The sequence below is a fragment of the Tamandua tetradactyla genome, chromosome 5, assembly GCF_023851605.1.
Source record: "Tamandua tetradactyla isolate mTamTet1 chromosome 5, mTamTet1.pri, whole genome shotgun sequence".
NCBI lineage: Eukaryota > Metazoa > Chordata > Mammalia > Pilosa > Myrmecophagidae > Tamandua > Tamandua tetradactyla.
Genome location: NC_135331.1, coordinates 184,514,421 through 184,535,098, shown reverse-complemented (window position 1 = coordinate 184,535,098; position 20,678 = coordinate 184,514,421). Strand labels below are relative to the sequence as shown.

At 36.2% G+C, this 20,678-nt stretch overlaps 1 protein-coding gene across 5 annotated transcripts in view; it reads left to right on the top strand.

Annotated features, from left to right (window-relative positions):
* TRDN (triadin) overlaps positions 1 to 20,678 on the top strand; it is a 435,680-nt gene that overhangs the window by 245,059 nt on the left and 169,943 nt on the right. For all 5 annotated transcript variants that reach the window (XM_077162803.1, XM_077162800.1, XM_077162799.1 and 2 more), the window contains one exon: positions 15,610 to 15,663. In XM_077162803.1, the coding sequence (XP_077018918.1) occupies positions 15,610 to 15,663 (54 nt within the window). The remainder of the gene's footprint in view (positions 1 to 15,609; positions 15,664 to 20,678) is intronic.

Here is a 20,678-nt window from a genome sequence, read left to right as displayed (position 1 = left end):
AAAGTAAGCAGGTCTTTCCAGCTTCTACTCCCAGATTTACCTCTATTTACTAGTATCAGCCTTCCTTTAGGGCAGTTATTCATAAATTCAGCAATATTTATTGAGTAGCAACTATGTGCCAAGCACTCTTCTGGTTGTAAAAATCAAATTTCCCCCATTATTACATTAGTATTGAGTGTAATAATTGCCAGAGTGCCTAGCGTAGTGCTGAAATAGGTTGGCAGTGAATAGATGCCAATTTATGATATAGTTTTGAAGCAAACTTTAGAAATGTATTAATACATTAGAAGAAAGGAATAAAGATGGGACCTTTGGAAAGATTAAACTTTGCATCTTATTTTTAGGCTGTTCCTCTTAATCACACATCTCACTCCATTCCCAAATAGCCTCCTCAGTCTTGCTATTTATACCCTCACATCTATGTGAACAATGATGTAATCCACTACCAATTCAGCAAATTCATACATAAATCATTTGTACTTAAAATTAACACAAGCGTATCTTTCCATTGGCCCTGCAAATTTTTGTTGCTGTCATGAATTCCCTAGCGGTACATTGTGAGTACACAGTAAAACTGCACTTAAAATACTTTTTGGTGCCAATGACTAAGTAGAAAAAAAAAGTGAATGCTATAATTGTGGGTAAAGATGTACTTTGATTCATTTTGATTCAGTGCTGATCATTCTTTTAGTTTTTCTTATAAATTCTTTGGTCATACTGGTGAGTGCATTGAGGAAGGTTTTCCCACCTCGAGGAGAGGTGTTTGGGGAAAAGGAGTGACTGTTACTGTCTGTTATTTCCCCCACTTGGGCATAGAGCCGGGTCTTATCCATTCTCTCTCTCCTACCTGCCCACCACTCTTTTCCTCTATGGCCACTCTTCTAGGCCACCACCAACTGATGCCCTGGACTAACAAGCTGGTCTTCCCCAAGTCTTTAAATTGCACCATATGCTTCAGGCCATGTGATTTCTTAGAATGCAAATCTATTTTTTATTTTTCTGTAATAAAATATCCATCCCCTATAATGACACATAATACCCATATGGGGTATTTAGTGTGCTATATCATTATTTTCTGAGATTGACGTTTTTATCACCTTTGTTTTAACGGCCAGAGTTAGGTACAGTGCATAGAGGCTGTTAGGCCTGTGTTCAAAGTTAAGGGGGATTAATCAGTGCTACACATAACTTGAAGCATTTATTTCTCTATGGCATTCAACTATGATTGGGAGGAATACATACAATTGCGAGTACTTATTATGTTCAAAGCAATGGACTTAATACTTTGCATATGTCACCTCATTTAATCCTCACAGCAATTTGAGCATTTGAAAAGCTAAGTATGTTCAAGGATGTGAAATAGTAAGTGGCAAAGCTAAGCTTCAAAGCTTGGCCTTTTTGACTACAACATTTGCATTCTTTTCCCCGATCCAAATTGATTTTGAGAGTCTATGAAAGCTGTATTGCTGACTGCTATCCGTCTTATTGTTTGAATTGAAGAATAAGTATCAGAAAGACTTGCAAACTGTAAACATTGTACATAGGTCCAGTTGTTTACACAGCTACTCAATACTTTTTTTTAATGAATAGCCAAGTTACTATATACTATTATTACTGTAACTAATGTTAGGTGGAATATTTGTTCTTTTCATCCCTAGGTGTGACACTAAACAGTGCATATTCTTTATTGATGGATGTTACATTAAAGAAAAGTTTTATTACCAAATATTTTCAGTAAATAATGAGTTAACTTGGATTGAGTAGCAGAGATTAGGGTCAGAGGAAAATGTTAGATGATTGGCTCAAGTGTCACCTGGGCTTGGTACCTCTGTGTCAGATGTCCAGAAGTGGTTCTTTCCCTCGTGGAGCACTATTTTGGGTTCCTGGAAATCCCCTGCCTGGGGGACCCTGACTCCAGCTCCACAGTATGAGGTGTCCCCTAGCAGGCAGCTTGAGAGACCCCAGCCTCATCGGTCTACTTTGGTGCTGTGGTCTTATTTGGTCTCTCAAATAAGAAAGCTCACTGCAGACGCTTCCAGGTGTGAGACAGGGTTCAGCGCATGAGCCCCCTCCCTAATTTTAGGACACGTGAGGTTTTCTGGCGGCTTAGTTGAACCCCCCCCAACTCTTGATTTAAGGTAAAGGAGAAGCACCACCCTCCCTTCTCTCTCTCTCTCTCTCTCTCCCTGCATGTGAGTATATGAAATGAATAGCCCGTGACAACTCCAAGCAAGTATCATATTCCTGGTGAAATTTTCATTTAAAACAATGACTTGGCTGATAGTTTAATGTCTACGTTTAGTGGTAAATACGTTTTTTGTATAATCTTGAGGACAATGCCTGGGAGTGTTTTAAGTCCATATATAAGCAGGTGGTACATGTTGTATATGCTCATTTCTTCTACTAATCACAGAATATGGTGAGTTCATTAAAAGAAGAGTAGAACTAGTTTTTCTTTTCTATCTTTGCTTAATGTACTTGTTGTTGTTATTTGAATATTATTATAAGGGATTCTATTTCAAATATTTAAAGTACTTTTGGAGAAGTATGTTTCCCCCATATCAATGCCATTATTTTTATATTTAATTAATATGATTTTCAATGGAACACACTAATTTATGATGATACTGTGATATTTATGCTATTTCTATGTCCAATGAAACAAGTAATTACAGGTAAGTCTACGCATAAATTGGGGCAACTACGCATTTCCTTTATTGAATTTTTCAGTTTTAATAGGCACGCACAACAATTTGGAGGATATGATGATAATGTTCTATCTTAGAATCCTTTAGTTCACTCACTTATTCAACAGACATTAAGCGAATTTTCTCGATATGTTGGGTACAATAGACATAATAGTCAATTAGCAGAAAACTTGTTTGTTAAGAGCTGAAGCTGTATTTTGGGGAGCCAGAAAGTAAACAGGTACTAAAATCATAGAAATAAGAGCTATTATATGGAAAACCTAAGGAATTAGGCAAGCGTAGACAGAAATACCTCTTAGATCTAGGCAGTTCTGAAAAGCTTTCTAGAAATGGTAACACCCAAGCAAGTTATTTCGTTATTTTCTGCATGTCACTAGCAGGATAAAAGTGGGCAGTGTCATAATGGTGGAGTAGTCAGATTCTCGACCCAGGCCATTACCTACTAATTGTGTGATTTTATAGTTATTTAAATCCTCTTTTCTCTATTTTCCACATTTGTAAAATATGGATAGTAATTTTTGTTGTTATCGTGGTTGCTTCCCTAATATGCCATTGGAAGGCTCCAAAGAAAGTTTTCCTCCCAATTAAAACAAATTTAAAGAACAAAACAAAGCAGGTGGTCCCAGGTCTTCCCCTGACTGTTTCCGTGTTTGATGTTGTCACCTGGAATTGCTGCAGTTACCTGGCAGCCGTGAGGGGAAAGATGATTCTTTGAACGTGTAGGGTAGAGTTGGAAAGAACTAGGGAACCTTGGGACAAAGTGTTTGTCCACAGAGCCCATCAGGCTTGAAATCCTTCCCTCTTGGACTTTTTGTTATGTGAAATAATGTATTTCCTTCTTAGTTACACCAAACAATATAGGGTTTTCTATAAATTTTCTCTAGAGAAATTAGCTGTTATTATTACTACTGTTGTTATTATTTTAAAAAAAGTCAGAGCCTTTTATGTCAGAAGACCTGCCTTTTTAAATATGTCCATCAAAATGATTCCCAGAAGCTTATGTCGGTAGCAGAGAAGCTTAGCCTACCTATAGGCATGCCTAAGAGTTACTTCTGGAGGACCTCTGTTGTTGCTCAGATATGGCCTCACTTTCTCTAAGCCCAATCCTGCAAGTGAAATCGTTGCCCACTCCCTACGTGGGGCATGACATCCAGGAGTGAAAGCCTCCCTGGCGGTGTCAGAGATGACTCCCAGGGATGCGTCCAGCCCTGGCACCTTGGGATCAATAATGCCATCCTGATCAAAAGGGAGAGGAAGAAGTATTACTAATATAAAGTATCAGTGGCTGAGAGAGTTCACATAGAATCGAGAGGCTACTCTGGAGGTTACTCATATGCTAGCTTTAGTTAGACATTGCTTCCTATCATAACTTTCAAATCCCAATCAAAACCATTCCAGCCAATCCTAAAGAACACCTAGGGCAATTTATAAGATTCTACAAAGGTTCCGTGCACTAGGATAACTTTTCAGAAACCTACAACCTCCAGATGGGTTCCTGGAGCAGTTAAGTCCTGAAACTTAGAGGGCCCATCCTCTCCAGAACATCAGATAGCTCCATCTCCTATCCCATATTATTGACAGTCCCCTTCAACATGAAAAAGTTAGAATGGCCATAGCCCAAATACCCCTAAAGAGTGGGATAGAAAGATCCAAGGTGATGGCAGAGTTGTACAGAGAAGGTAGAGTGTAACAAATGAATATGATTGCTGAATCATTAAATTGATATTTCTTTTAATTTCCAATATCTTAGATCACTAGAAGTAAAAACCTGAAATTGTTGAATTGTAACCCATACCAAACTCTGAAATCTGTTCTACAACTAATTATTTGCTGTGCTTTGAAATTTATTGCTTTTTTGTATATATGTTATTTTTCACAAAAAAAAGAAAAAAAAGTCAATTGTGATGATTTTTAGTTCCTTCTAGTCTTCTATACTCTGGAGCAGCTAGAAGGAAAAATCTGAGAGGATTGTATGGTAGCTCATGACAAATTCTGGGATCTGTCCTGTAACTACTTGTTGAAGAGTGCTTTGAAAACTATTTCTTTTTTCTTTCTTTGCTTTGAATATATGTTATATTACAATAAAAAAGTTTAAAAAATAGAAAGTCTATTAGACTATTAATAGACCAGAAAGTCTATTAGAAATGATATCTGCTGTTCATAGGCTCAATATATTATCTAATAGAAAGTTTTGCATTTTATATTAAGATTTTCAGTTTAACATTTTGAGGAAAAAAGACCGTTATTGAAAAGAAGTGGTAATGCTTACCGAATGGGAAACATCCTAGATGAGGAATCAGATTACTTGTGGTTTAACCCTGAACTGGTGGCCCATCCTTAATTATGATGCACATCAAGTGAAATAATTGATTCAAAAAGATTTTGAAAACTGTTAATGCATAAAATCTTAAAATTTTATTCAAAGAATATCTTAGAGTAAACCTTTCAGTGACAGTAACTTCTAGAAAGGATTCTCCAGTATACTGAAAGAAGAATCCTTTCTAGAAGTTACCGAGCTAGAGAACCATGATGTCTGTGGGAACCATTTTTGCTGAATGCAACATTTAGAATATTTACAAGTATTCATTGTGTTTAGGCCCTAAGTTACTTTGCTGGAGCTTTTTAATTTTAATTGGTTTAAAAATATTTCTCACTAAAGTTTTAATCTGTACATTTGTATTTTAGCTTCCTAGGAAATTCAGTAAGTAAAGAGTGAGAAATCACTGCCATTGTCTTTAGAAATTGGAGTGGACACATCCTGGGTATTGGTGGAAATCAAGTTGGCTTTCACAATAAATCAAATACAAAATCATAAAGCATTTCAGCACAAAGTAATGAGGACACACATTAAATTTCCACTTACTATTTGAGTGGTAAGACATTCTTCTTGGCATCAGTAATCTAATGAATACTTTCTGGGGGTGCTGTTTGAAATTTTGGAAGATGTACATTTGAGGATCCCAATTAGCTTGGGGCTGGTGGTGGCCAGTGTACTACTCCTGTGAGGAGAAGTGTTTTGCAGTTTGCCTGCTACTGATAGGTTTGCTTTTTTAACATAAATCAGCTTCTAAGATTTGTATCTTCTTCTGAGCCTGGCTGAGAGTATAAGATGATTCTTAAGACTTTGGTCTGAGGATTCATCCTGGTAATTCCTATTGCATCCTTGCCTATAGTCTCCTCCAGTTCCATTATGCAGAATGAGAACTCAATTTGCTTTTTAGATTTCTTGTCAATGTTAAATAAAATTCACAAAAATATTTCCCACCCTGTAAAAGAGTCAATTGTAAAGTTATAGTCCTCACGTGGATTTTCCAAACTCTTCCTTGGTTTCCAAATCAAGATATATATAGTTCAAATATAGTTCAAGATATATATATAGTTCAAATGAAGATATGTATATATATATTTCACATTTGTAAACATTTCCACTGCCTTCAAATGGATCATTTGGCATCTAGATAGATTATCTGTTGGATGTGGCATGGAGTGAGTGCGGAGTGACTGGAAAGCATCAGAGAGCTGTAGATTTCAGTTGAGCCATTTGTCAGAAGAAGGCTAAAAACTGGCCTTTTACCAAAGGACGTGGGAAATGGTTTTCACGCATTAGCATTCATTCACTCACTCTCAAAAGCTTCTGTGCACCTTGCTCCTATAATTGAATGTTAACTCCCTTATTTGTGCATATAAGCGTGGATTTTGAATATTCAAAATTAGAGGCCAGCTGTTAAAATAGCCCATTATGTTTCATTGGATGGTCCTCCAGGGAAAGCGGTACATTGGCTGCATATGTGAAAACGTGGACTCCAAAAGCAGTGTCAATATTCAGTAACCGCAGTTTGTCACTTTGATATTAAGAGAACCATAAGGCTGCCAGTTAAATGCCAATTTAAGTTTAAATATACTTCTCTGGCATTGGGGACTACTGTTCCTAACAGTAGTCCCCAATGCAGGAATACACAATACCCTCTGACACTGCTGGGAAGGAGGGAATGAAGTGGTGAAATGCCTTTACAGGGCAACCAATGCTGGAAACCCATTTATTTATCTAGTTCATTAGTGTATGTGCTGACATCTAGCATCTGAACTCTTAAAGCCATGGATCGAATGTGTGCAAAAATATAGGTCATCACCCAATTTCATAAATCTATCATCTCTAAAATTAAGAATACATTTAGACTGTTATTTGAGAATCAGCCATTTCATCTAAAACACAAAGTGCATATTTCCCCACACATTCCCAGAGATAATCATAAAATTTCCTCCGTATTTAAGGAATTTATTAATTGCATACTTTAAATGTTAAGTTGGGGGGAGAACCTCATATATGTGTCATTTATCATAATACATAGCTTCAAAAATTAGTTGTCACTTCATCCAATTAATTTACTTTTCAAGGAGAATATTGAAATTCTAATATCAGCAAGAAGAAAATAATCAGATACTGCTTTTATGTCTTTGTTAGAGACTTGTTAACTGTTTGCCAAATGGTCCGCTTTAGTTTGAACAAGTAAGATTGCCTTATAACCCTGATGTATTAGACTATCCACAGATACTACAACTTTATGCAACACTGAACCTGAATCATTTCAGAAATAATTTGAAGGACAGACACTTTTGCCCATTTTTATCCCCTCAATTCCCATTTTTAAAATCTATTTTCTGCTTTTTTATTCCCTACATTGTACATTTCCTTTTATCTCCAATATTTTATTCTCTTTTTCACTTTCTCAAACTTTCCCTTTATTTAGTAAAATATCAGATTTATCTAATTTGTATGCATTTTTTATTTGTACCTCTTACTTGTGTCTGTATATTGGGTCATCATCAGTCATAATACTGTTCTTATAGGAAATAGCTGCATATTCCTGACACTTCAATAAGGGAAATTCTCATTTTCAAAGGAAGAAGTGCCTTTTCCTATTTTCAAGAAAATTCCTCCACCTGAGTACTCTTTCCTATTCCTTCCCATATCTGGGAACTTACTACCTTAATTGCTTTCCTACTTCCCAAACTTTTCAATACTTTCCACTCTGTTAAGTATTACTTTATTCTCTTCAAACAAAATGAGAGTCACAACTTTGAAATGCACTTTTGCTTGATGCCTCCTTTCCCTCAAACTGCTTAGTTTTAAATTCATTTTCTGTGTACTTTCTGCCACATTTCCCAGATGAATGTGCCTCCTTTTTATCATCACCCACTATAAATCAATAAAAATAGGCTTCCTTCTCTTCTCATGTCCAATGCCAACCCTTGCTCCCAAAGGTTGCCAGGGCACTCTAGATATAAAATAAAATTCTTCTTTCATTTAATCTTCAGGTTTCAACCTGTGGTAGCTGAATTATGTATCCCAGAAAAAAAAATGTACTTAACCTTATCCCAGGTCTGTGGATATGAATCCTTAGTTAAGAGAACCTTTTTAAGATGTTATTTTTTGTTAAGTTGTGGCCACATGCATCAGGATGGGGCTTAATCCTATTTCTGGAGGGTTTATAAGAGAGAAAGGATGAGGACGAGCTGGAAGCAGGAAGCCAGCAGTCAACAGAAGAGAAAGTGTGACCCGAGGCAGGAATACAAGCCAAGGGAACCCAAGGATGCCCAGTAGCCAGCACCCAAATGTTACAGACTTTGGAGAGTAAGCATTGCCTTGCTGGCACCTCAAATCTGGATTTCAGCTAGACTCAAAGCCATGAGCCGATACCGTCCCATTATTTAAGTCACCCTGTGATACGGCATGGAAACTAAGTCACTACCATTCTTTTATGAACTTCTTTTCTTCATCTTTTTTTGAAACCAGAATACTTGAAGTGTCCTTATATCTTATTACCCAATACATTTTCTCAATGGAATGGCATCTTGAGGCATTCTGCTCACTTGCCCCTTGGAAGCATCACTCTCATACCTCTCTGTCTTTTCAAGGACCATCAGTTTCCCCAAATGTCTACTCATTGTTTTCACTTGAACTTTCATCATTGTCTCAAACACAGCATGTAATATACAATTTAATTAAATTATGTTAAGCCAGTTCTGAATAAACATCTCTGTCATTTTAAGCCCAAGTCCATGCAATTTCTTTTTAGAATAAATACCGTTCGTCTTCCCTCTTCTGATATGTTAAATAAACCTCAATATTTTATTATTTTCCTCAGTTAAATGTCTAATTTACTATTTTTCTGTTCCATGAACACTTTCTTAGCCTAAATCATTGTCACCCTACCACTAAAATATTGCAATGATTTCTGGTTTCTCTGCTAATAGGATGTCTTTTCCTCTGAAAATCATTGAAAATGTTATTTTATCAAGACACGGTTCTGTTCAGGCAACTTTTCTGCTCACAAAGGCAATGGTTCTCCAAGCCCCAGACTAAAAAGAAATAGAACTCTTCTCCTTCAGCCAGATTGATCCATAATCCCATGAGGAATGTATTTTATCAGACCCTCTTCTGCAGCTTTCTTTCCCTCACTCTTTTGTGGCTCCACAATGTACCTCTCCTTCAAAGCTTATCTCCATCTTGCTACTTAAAAAAATGTCAATCTCTATCACTCAGATGACTGTGTCCTTTTTTTGGCATTTTTTCAAATAGTGCCCCCAACCAGACTGAAGTCAGACCTGGTTTTTCTAGTTAGGTATGTGGTGACTTGCCTCCAGTGGACCACAAGCAATCAATATGACAGAAAGAGAAGTGATGAGCTACAATAATTATTTGGAAAAGAATTTTCTTATTTAACACCAAAATGGGTATTTGCAATTTTTATAATGTCTGTTCAGCCTAAGGATTTTGTATGTTTTAGCCAAACTTTTGTTTTGAAATATATCAAAAACATTTCTACATTTGTCCTCAGATTTATTTTCTAATATATGTTTTAATTTAAGTAAGTTACTTCCTCAACTAAACTCTTGCCTGTTTTTTGCTATTGCTGCTTAAAGACCCCAAATCAACCTTAGCCAAGGAAAGATATCACTATTATGGCTAGTGTGATAATTTTCCCAAATATAATATTTATTTCACTAAAAGAGTTAAATTTCACTTGAGTTCTAAGTGAACTAGGAAGTATATCCTTCTCCAAAGAGAATTAGTGCAGTTTGCTGGTAAGAATGTTCACTTTTTTGGGCTTTATTTTTATTTATTTATTTTTTTGCATGGACTGGCACTGGGAATTGAATCCAGGTCTCTGGCGTGGCAGGCAAGTATTCTACCTGCTGAGCCACCGTGGCCCACCCAAGAATGTTCACTTTTAAAATATTATTATTAAAGGGCAGGGAAAAATTATTCTAGGGTAAGGGAGGGTTAACAAGCCTCAATAATAGGCCTCAATAATAAAAATCAAGTAATTTGCCATCAGATATAGTACAGGTAAATTATCCAAATAGTTTTCTCTAAGTCCATAGTCACTGATTTTTAAAAACTTGCTAACAAGAAATAAAAAAGCACCTTGCTTGAGTGACCAGCTGGCGCTGGTACTTGGCTTTAGGCAGATATATCTAAGAACCCTGTAGGACAGATATTTTTCTGTTTGCTCCTCTCCAGAGATGAACCTCATTTTTCCTCATATATTGCCTTACCTTGTTCTAGTAGCTGGATGCTAGAAGGCTCTTTCATAGTCCAAATGAAAGGCCAAATGATCTGTATCTTATTCATCACTTCACTTTTTAAGTTTCCACCTTTGAATCTTTTAATAAATTATAACCCTGGTCTTTGACTCTAAATTCCTAATTGTTAAATGCTTCAGAACTGTGCCATTCTTACACATTCTATCAAGAGGACAGGATAGTGTCCCTAGGGGGAAAGGGACCTCATTCTAATTAAGAATATTCTGAGCCATGGTCTCAATCCTTTTCTGTTGTCCTATCAGTAATTATTTCCAACTAATAGAAGAAAAAGGTGATTCTGTGTATAGAAACTATAGGTAGAATTGACTTATATTTAGTTAAAAGATCAAAGTTTTAATTTTTTTCAAAGTAGGCAATCCTTAGAATATTTTTTCCTTAAGATGAAGAAAAAAATAGAATATTTTAGCAGATGTTGAATTTTTTCTGAATTAAACTCCATAATGCTAAGATATTAAAGCCTACTTGGATCCTAAAGCAAAATGCATCTCTTGATGAGATGGAGATTTTTCTCAAATAAAAAATTATTAAATTATGCGGGCTATTGTAAATTATGCTGCCATTTTATTTAGATCTTTTTAACCTCTAGCAATAACAGATTATTTTGATAAATTATTCATATTTCTGCATTGTACACCTTTTGCAATTTGCATAACTAGCAGCAAGTAGTCTCTTCTTTCAGACTTCAGTTGCCTTGGTCAGACAGCATGCCCATAGGCTGCTTCATGATTAATTTCATATCAATAGGGTAATTATCATCCTGAAATGAAGGAATGCCCCTGAAATATGCTTTCCTGGAGCTATAAGTACAAAAGGTTTAGCTTAAGAGCAGTTAAGCATATGGTAAATTTGAGCTTAAATGTCATCTTTTCTCTACTTTGGGAATATATATATATCCGAAAATAATAATTGTATTTAATAAATAGCAATAATTTAGAGCTTGATTTAATAGCTTATTGTATTGCAGGATAATCTCTTATTAGCTTCTTGTAATCCTACTCAAAAAGAGACATTTGGAGGAATCAACGAAATTTTAAGTTTCTGTTCAGATTTATTGGTCAAACCAATAAATACGAGTTTCTTTCCTGATCTTTGAAAAATCACTCAGCATTTCTATATGTTACTTTTTTCACCTTTGTGTAGTCTAAACATTTTACACTATTGCAGAGTAAGAGTTGACCTATCAAAATGTTTCCACTTTTGCTGTGGAAAATGAATAAAAAAGACATTTTATTCATATTTGATTCTTGATGGAATATTGTTTGTGGCATGCCTTTAAACAGAATTTCTGTATTTTCTAATTCAAAAAAAGAATTGGAAATTTGTTTGAAATAATGAAATTCTCCAAAGTTCTTAAATGCAATCTGGGTCACCACTTAAAATCAAGTTCTGGAAGTCTTTCTGCATTATATATAATCTATGATCAAAGAGAAAAAGATGGTTCAAATTACTTTCGTAGGATTTAAAAATGAAAGAGATTCCTAAATTAAATGTCTCATCTCAAACTGGTCAATTGGGATGATAATGATCTATTTTAACTTTACTGTAAAAAAATAAAAACGTAAATGCAGTGATCCATACCTCCTCCCAAACAGGGGAGAGTTCTTAGAAAATAATCTAAGATGCAAACATGACCTTTAGAAATATTATTATTTTTTATCTGCTATCCATCACTTAAAGACCAGTCCTGGGGACTAAAAGTATAGCAGTCCAAGTTATGTGAGAATTATACTTCACATTAAATGAAGTCACAGTATAAACAATCCTATAGAGGAAAAGTTTATATTTATCTTAGTTTCCTGGCTGGGATCACAAATTCCACAGCGTGGGTTGGCTTAAGCAATGGGAATCTATTGGCTCACGGTTTGGAGGCTAAGAAAAGTCCAAAATTGAGGCGTCAGCAAGGTGATATTTTCTCCCCAAAGACAATGCCATTCTGGGGTTGGCTGCCGAAATCCTTGGATTTTGGCTCCCTGTCACGTGGCAATGCCCATAGCAGTGTCTTCTCTTTCTCCCAGTTTCCATGGATTTACAGCTTCTTCTCTTCCCTATGGCTTTGTCTTCATAAAGCCTCTAGTATAGGATTAGGGTCCGACTTCACTCAGTTTGGCCACACCTTAACCAAAAGTGGCATTTTCAGAGGCCCACAGAAATGGATTAAGAGTAAGAACAGGTCTTTTTCTGAGGTACCTAATTCAGTCTCCCATACAGTTAAAGTAATACTTTAAACTGTATGCAGAAATTGGTTCCTTAATAAAATATTGGCAGACTCACAATATTTTCTTCATTTTGTAAATCAGACAGTTCCATACCTATTGAATCAGAAGAGTTAGAAACACTGGCTTATCTGACTCAAGACAATTTGTTTATATAAATACAATTGGTTTCTTGACCCAAGAAATGCTAACTCTTCTGATGCTTTCCTGTTAGAACACCTTCAAATGATTTATGCTGCCATTTCAATCTAGGTCTAAACCTGTATCTGATTTTGTAGCCCACAGTATTTATATTAAGTTTAGACTTAGGATCTTTAGTTGAATTTTCTTATTGACGTGCTTTCATTTAAATCACTACACTTTGTTTCAGAAATGTAACTATAAAATTATTACATAAAGCTAGGAAAGAGAGAAAAATCATTTGATACATTAAGAATTTTCATTTGGGTATGTGTAAGGGGGGTAATGAGGAGTAATGATGGGACAAGATTATCCCGGATAATTGTTGAAATACGGAGTGGGGGCATAAGGTTTAGGCTACTCTTTCCTTTGTATTTGTGCATGTTTTAAATTTTCCCTAATACGAAGTTAATTTCTTTTGCATTTGGCAGAAATTGAAAAGGAGGCCAATGAATTATGTATAACAAAAAATGTGTCAGTTCTGTATTCAGTGTGTCACCACTTCCATCATTTTCAGTGTGTCCTTACCATTCATTGTACAGTTCTGGTCCTGAGTCAAAGTCCCCCTAAAGCCTTGCAGTTTTGAAAAAACTGGAATGCTGTGCACAAGTGGATGGCCAGACCAATCATCTCTGATTGTGTCCCTGGTAGTTTAGAGCCTGGTATTATTGTTGGGTGGATGCAGGTTGGCAGATTTATTGAAAAGAAATTTGGTTTTAAACCATTACTTTCCACTGAGATATACAGTTTGTGTAATAGTTTGTGAAGTATTGTAAATTGACTTAGAAGCTTGAGATCAGAGCTGGGATAGAGGGACAAACAACACCTTACAGCAGTGATTCACAGATTTCCCTCCATTCAAGTAATTTATTAGGGGTGGGGCACTGTCTGCAAAGTGACCCTTTTATCTGGTACAGTAACGTCAATGCATCAATGTACACTGGTAACGGGGGGGGCGGGGCGGGGAACAGGAGGAGGGATTATTTATTTAGGCATCGTAGAATGAAGAGCCCTTAGGACCAAGTCCCTAAACTGAGGCCACTGAAGGCGCACGTAGCTTAACAGAGGGCAGGTTGAAGTTACTTAAGATGTGACTCTGTTGAGGAATGACCAGCCTGAGAGAGACACATCCGACCTGAGCAGTCTGGACCATCATCTGAATGTTGACCACTAAATGAGAAAGTGGGTGGCAGGGAGCCATTGACTACTGGAGGATGCAGCAGGTAAAGCCTGAAGGAAAGCTCTCCCTAATTCACAATGGTATGTACCAGATGGTCCAACTGAAGCTTACGAGGGTGGGATTGTTTGCTGATCTAAGAGGACACACACACAAAAAAGAGAGAATATAAGAGAAAAACCAGCTGTGAAAATTTCAGAATACATCACTGACAACGATTTATAATATCTATTATTATTATTATCAGAAACTACTCTCCTGTTCTTAGGAGGATTTCCAAGGACGAAAAACCCTGAGAAGTCTACAGCTCTTTTGAAGGCTCTTTGAATGTATTTCTTTCATCTATCAGCTATTTATTACATGCCCACTAAAGGCCAGTTACATAGATGTAGAGTGCGAGCACTAGTTTAGAAGTTTTTTAGTTAAGAATTCACTAGGTATGTGATCAGTTGGGGTCATCTATTCTAGCTGCTGTATAGGTAGTAGTAGCATGCAACTTGGCATGGACTTTTCCTCCACAAAATAAACAAAAATTAAATTACAGAAAGTTCATATGTAAAAGGGACTCTGGAGTTAATTTTGGCCAAAGGTATTTTTCCTGAAGAAATCAATATATAATAATAATGGGATTCTTATCTATAAATCAAACAACCTTTCTTTTGTATAATGGAAGAATGAAAAATTAGCATTTGATAATTATGGTGATGATACAAATGATTAATAATCTCACTGATTAGAGGTGAAGTATGAATCCAAGTTTGAACCTCTTTTGTGTGGCCAAAAACCACTGAAACTTTTCTTATGATTCTTTGCCAAAGTAGTCTGATGTAATCCTGATATTTTAGAACCCTAATTAGAACTTCAATATTTAATAAAAGTAACCAACTTTTGATGGTAATTGAATAAAAAAATGAAGACACATGTTTATCAACTGCTACATTGTCACCTACACACTGTAGGTATTGAATAAATATTTAACAAATGAGTGAATAAAGATGAGTATCTGAAACAAGTGACCAAATCCTCCTTCCCCATATCCTAAAATGATAATTCAATTATTTAAAATGTACTCAAGACAGTCATGGGCCACGCTTAGGGAAAAGTGAAATGAGCAGCTGCTATTTTGAAATATTTATTTCCCTTTAATTGTTCATGCTAATAAATTACATAATACATTTAAATATTTAGCATATAAATTTTCTTCTTTTAATTCCTGTTTCTTTGAAGCGAAAATTCTGAACAAAGGAAATACAAAACACCTAAAACCAAAGGAAAGAGCAATTCAAAATGAAGTTTGCTTCTCTCATAATGTATTTTGTCGCCCTGGGCCACACAGGCACTATAGGAAATGGTCTCTTAGAGTCAAAGGCTGAAGCTTCAAATTGGTTGTACTGGGTTTTCTCTTAGAAGTCACTCAGTGACCTTCAGTAAGCCACTTTCATAAGGGTGATCATGCAGAAATGATTTTAAATGATTCTGAGATTTTCAAATTCATGTGCTAAACAAATGCTAAGTACTACTCCATGGTCGGTTAACACTGCGCCACAACAGTTTTGGGAAACTTTATTTTATGTATTTATTAGGTTCAGTCCATTTTTTTTTCTTAGCAAAACTCATGCTGAGCAATTCTTAGCAAAAATGTTTTTTGTTATTTTCCTTCTCTTTGTACTGTATTTTGCATGAAATGATATATAATGGCAATTTATTTATTTTTCTTTTTAAGAGCCGGGGAAAGCTCCTGAACCTAAACAAGGGACAATAAAAGTTGCCGCACAAGGTAAGCTATAAAATACTTGAAAAACGCATTTCTTATTTTTTCCCCAATGCATAGCATTTTATTGACCAAAGTCAAAGCTGTTTTTTGCAAAATAGCACCATCTGCTGGGTTATTATAGAAGACATTATGGTGTTCCATTCAGATATAAGTTTCAGTATTTATTTGGTAATTGTAAAACATATGATTGAGTGCAATGCCAGATTTGCATAATAACCCAAGAATTACCATGTTGGCTCCACGTTTCAGTCATTGAAGTTTTTACTTATATTTTCAAAAACATACCTTAGATAGATAGATGATGGGTGATGGTAAGGTAGGATAGGTAGGTAGATAGGTAAGATGGTCTATACTACTCTTTCAGTGTTTTCAGTTATGTCATGCCATTTGTTGTTGTGTCAAAATAATCAGTCATTTGGAATGCTGTTAACTTAATATTAGTTTATCAGTATCGAGGTTATATAAATTGGGTTACAGATGTGAGTAAGAAACTATTACCCTTTTTTTTCATGACCCACCAAAGAAAAATCTGTTCTATCACCTCCTCATGTGTTTGAGGCATATAACAAGCTGGCTTTCTTTAAAAGACTTTCAGAAAAATATTTACGTTTCATATCATCAGTTTCGGAAACAATTTTCCCATAAAGTTAATTATTTTTACCATGATCTCAAATTGCATCCTTTGAGAAAGCTGTTCTACTGGTATATGCTGAAGTCAACAGGATGAAATATAATGAGTTACGGGCCTATATTCTCAAACCATGAAGAGTAATTTGATGAAAGTACAAGAGAAGGACCCAAGGGTTCCGCCTTTGTCATCGATGAAAACTTCACAAAACACACTTAAAAATAAAGTATTAAATTTTTCACTGGAGAGAAACTTCTCCTTCTCTGCTAACTAGATCACACAATATCAGCAATAACGGTGATCCCTTTACCTGGTGGTGGATTTGTTTCAGGACAGAAGGCTGCTACAGTAGGCTCCGCATGCTATGTGATGAATGCACTGCCTTCGTCCAAAAAGTTTCTGTCATGTTTATCTCAGTGTACTTAACTCTACTGCATGTAGAATCATCTCGAGAAATATTGGTAAAATGGGTTGGCTAAATGCTACTTGATGCAGACTTGCTTGTTTATAAACATTATGTGCTGGAATGATTAAGTGCTGTTGATACCAGTTTTTAGTCTTCCTGTTGACTATCTAGTTGTTTAATCAAATTGGTTCTACTTTTGGAAAATTCCAATAGGGATTATAACACATATTCTTGGAGGTACAACTGGTATTTTCTTTTTATTTATGGAAGTGCAGCTTAGAGTGAATTCCCGTTCAAGGAGCTGTTGTTAATAATTAAGTACTCTTACATCCCTGCCCTCCCTCCACCCCTGCCAGAAACCCCCACCCACTCTCTCATCCTAGGACACTTCTATTTTGACTGAGGCTTCTGAGGGCAGTGCTGGAGAAATAGAACTATGACCCGCGGCAGCACTGAGTATTGCTTCAGCCTCACATTAGAAGAATTCAAGGGGAGAACATTGAAGATATATACGGGAACTTGCTTCAAATTTGAGCTCGGGAATAGGGGTTTGTTATAACATTTCAACCGCATTGGACAAGGCAGCCTTAGAATGTATTCGTTTGGAACAAAGGATTTACTGTTGGGTGAAGAGCAACCTAGCATTTCAGTCTTGTTAGAATTACTCCTAAGGAAATTAGCTGAAAGTGCAGAGTTTATAAGGCTAAAATGTCACATACTAAACTGGTAATGACATGGCAAAGCAGGGATGAATGTCATTCGTGGCTTACAGATTCTCCATAGATCTATTTAAATGCATTTTTTAAAGTAATACAGCAGGCATGGAATCCAATTCTTCATGGAAATACTTAATACTTTTCAGTACTTACTGTGGAGGTAGAACTTAAGCACATTTGGGAATAATGCTATAGTAAAGAATGAAGTATTTGAAGCATCAAGTGGGAAAATTGAGAATGATGTTTGCAGTGTGAGGGAAGGCTATAGTGTATATATGAGCATATAGCATATGCTCACTTGTTTTAGTTTAACAAAAGAGATGTTTAAAATATGGTTTTATATACACATATAAATACATGATAATTATAATTATTATTAGACTGAAACGATTGTTCTTTGCCAGTGGATATTTTAACTTATTTTAACAAAGAGTTTTAAGGCACTGTGGAGACTGTTAAGGAGTTATCTGTGCACTATTAAAAGATTACAATTTGGAGATAGATGGAATATCATACAGAGCGGTGCAATGGTGGCTCAGTGGCAGAATTCTTGCGTGCCATGCTGGGGACCCGGGTTCGATTCCCGGAGCTTGCCCATGCCCAAAAAAGACAAACATATAATATATATTTTTTTATGAATTAAAAAAATTAACTAACACAACATTTAGAAATCATGTATTTAACATATAATATTAAAGTGGATTGCAGGGACATGGATGGCATGCAAGTCAACATGATGTTCAGTCTGAGCTGGCAGCTGAGAGATTCCCGAAGATGAGCGGGTGACTTGGAGGCCTTGGGACATGACTGGGATATGGACAAACAGGAAATAGGCATGGCTGTGGAAATGGCTAAAGATGAAGGGTTAGAGATAATGAGGTAAAAGCTGTTATCATTACTAAAACTTGAGACAATGATGTAAACAGGGATGGTGTCACTGACATGAAAAAATGCAAAATTGAGAAGCATTTTGTATTAATAGTATTTAATGGCATATATAGAAGAGAACAGAAGACAGTAAAAATGGCATTGAGCTATTGACTGTAGATGAATAGGATGATGGTAATTTGCATAAATAGTAAACCCTAGGAGAAAGAACTCGCTTAAGGAAAAAGATGATTCATTTTGGAGCAGGTTGGTGTTGAGCAGACCGAAAGTCATTCAGGCAGTGATTTTTCTGTAGCCAGTAAGAACTTAGATGGAAGAGCAATCTAGTTCAAAAGCATTGTGTAATGGATTGTTTTGAAAAAATGAATGTAGACCAAAATGGTAAAGGAGAGAGAGAAATAAGAAATTATTTTGAATCAGTTAGTTGCAATGGCTGGGCTGATGCCTACTGAGATTGAACTGCTGGAGAAAGAACAGAAGCCATAACGAAGCCTACAGTCTCACAAAAAACGGTCTACATGCACTCTGTATTAGTATATTTCCACTGGCTCTTTTTCTGGACTTCCAAAGAAAATCTTTTTTAAAACCTCCCCATACACTATAGAAAGCAGTCAGAAACAGAACCGAAAAATGAAAAACTGGCCATTGCAGGCTTATTAGAATGTGAAAACAATGAGCATGATAATTGAGAACCCATGTCTATTCAATAGATGAATGAGTCATCCACCCACATAAATTGAATATAAGCTGCTGAATTTTTGTTGAATAATTTGTTGCTGAATAAACAGAGTTAAGTGGTCAAAAGTTACCAAACCATTCTCCAGAGAATTGGACCCAGAAAAGCTGGTTTTGACTAGTTTCTGAAAATGGAATCTAGCTTGATGGATCACATGGCTATCCAGATAGCAATTAATAAAAGCAACCCCCCTTCAAGAAATTCAAGGCAACAAGCAAAACTAGTATCAGTTATGTCAGCCCCTTGATGAAATCTGGTATCATTAAGTCAGCCCCTTAATGAAAACTCCAAAGAATATAAGCTTGGAGAGAGGAAAATATGTATTTGGACATGCACGCCTACACATACACTGCATGACTGCACATTGCTACCATTGGGTTATTTTAGAAACCAAAAATATTGGATGTAGCTGCAAAATATTTTGCCAGTCCTAGGAGTGATTTAAGTTTCTGTCTTTATTCTCTGAAGGATTTATAACAGATAACGGTTTTTCAAAACATATTCATATTGACAGCTTTTTGTATGGCATCGGTCAGGACCTCAGTGCCAGCACCCTTCAGAAGGAGAAGATTTACCATAAAGCTGACAAAGCTTTGGCTTGAGGGCCACTCACTTGCCAGGGACCCATACAGGACCTCGGCAGGAGGCACAACAACTTCTGATGTGTAATTTTGAGTTGCTTTATTTTGTTTCTTTTAATGATCAAACCTTCATCACCACCGCCCCTCTCCCCGCTCCCCACTGCCCCACAAAGGTCTCCCAACCCAACATGCAATTGTGGAAATAATCACATGAAAACAAACAAACAAAGGAAACCACATTTTTTTCTTCAGTGTCTAAAAAGTCAACACCATTTGTGGTAAGTTTAATCAGGTACCCTAGAAATAAGAACATATTCTTAACTTTAACCCATTCTTGTGTGCAAAATGGGACCCTTTGATGATGCTATGTGTAGTAAAATTGTGGCCCAAGGGGATGAGTTTTGGCCTTAATCCTGTTACTGGAGGCTTGATGAAGAGAGGATACTGGGAGCCAGAGGAACACAGAAGGGAAAGAGGAAGATGTTGCCACATGACAGGAAAGTCCAGGAAGCCAAGGATTGCTGTTAGCCAGCCCCCGAGTGCCACCGTCTTTGGGGAGAGAGCATACCCTTGCTGGTGCCTTGGTTTTAGACTTCTCCTGACCTCACAACCATAAGTCAATAAATCCCTGTTGATTAAGCCAACTTGTCATATGGTATTTGTCATAGCCAGGAAAATAAGACATCATTTATCTTTTCTTTTTTCCCTGATTGTACAAACTTTGAGCAAAATGTGACAATTCCAGTGACTTCCAGAATCAAAATGAATACTTGGGGGTGATTTTGAAAATCATGAAGTTTCTTGTAGGAAGTTCTTATTTGCAAAGTAAAGAATTAACAACAAACAAGTCTATTGACTCTATTTCCTGGCTTGTAGACTTTCAGGTAAGAAAAATACCCTTTAATTAGTATCAGTTCTCATTTTTATTGCTACCATCATCATAGAGAAATTTATTAATTATAAAAGCATTATAGAGTCCCTATAAATTCTGTTTTGATTAAAACTACATTAGTATTGAATTATTATTAATCATGATTAGCATTATTGCAAGTATGTAACATCA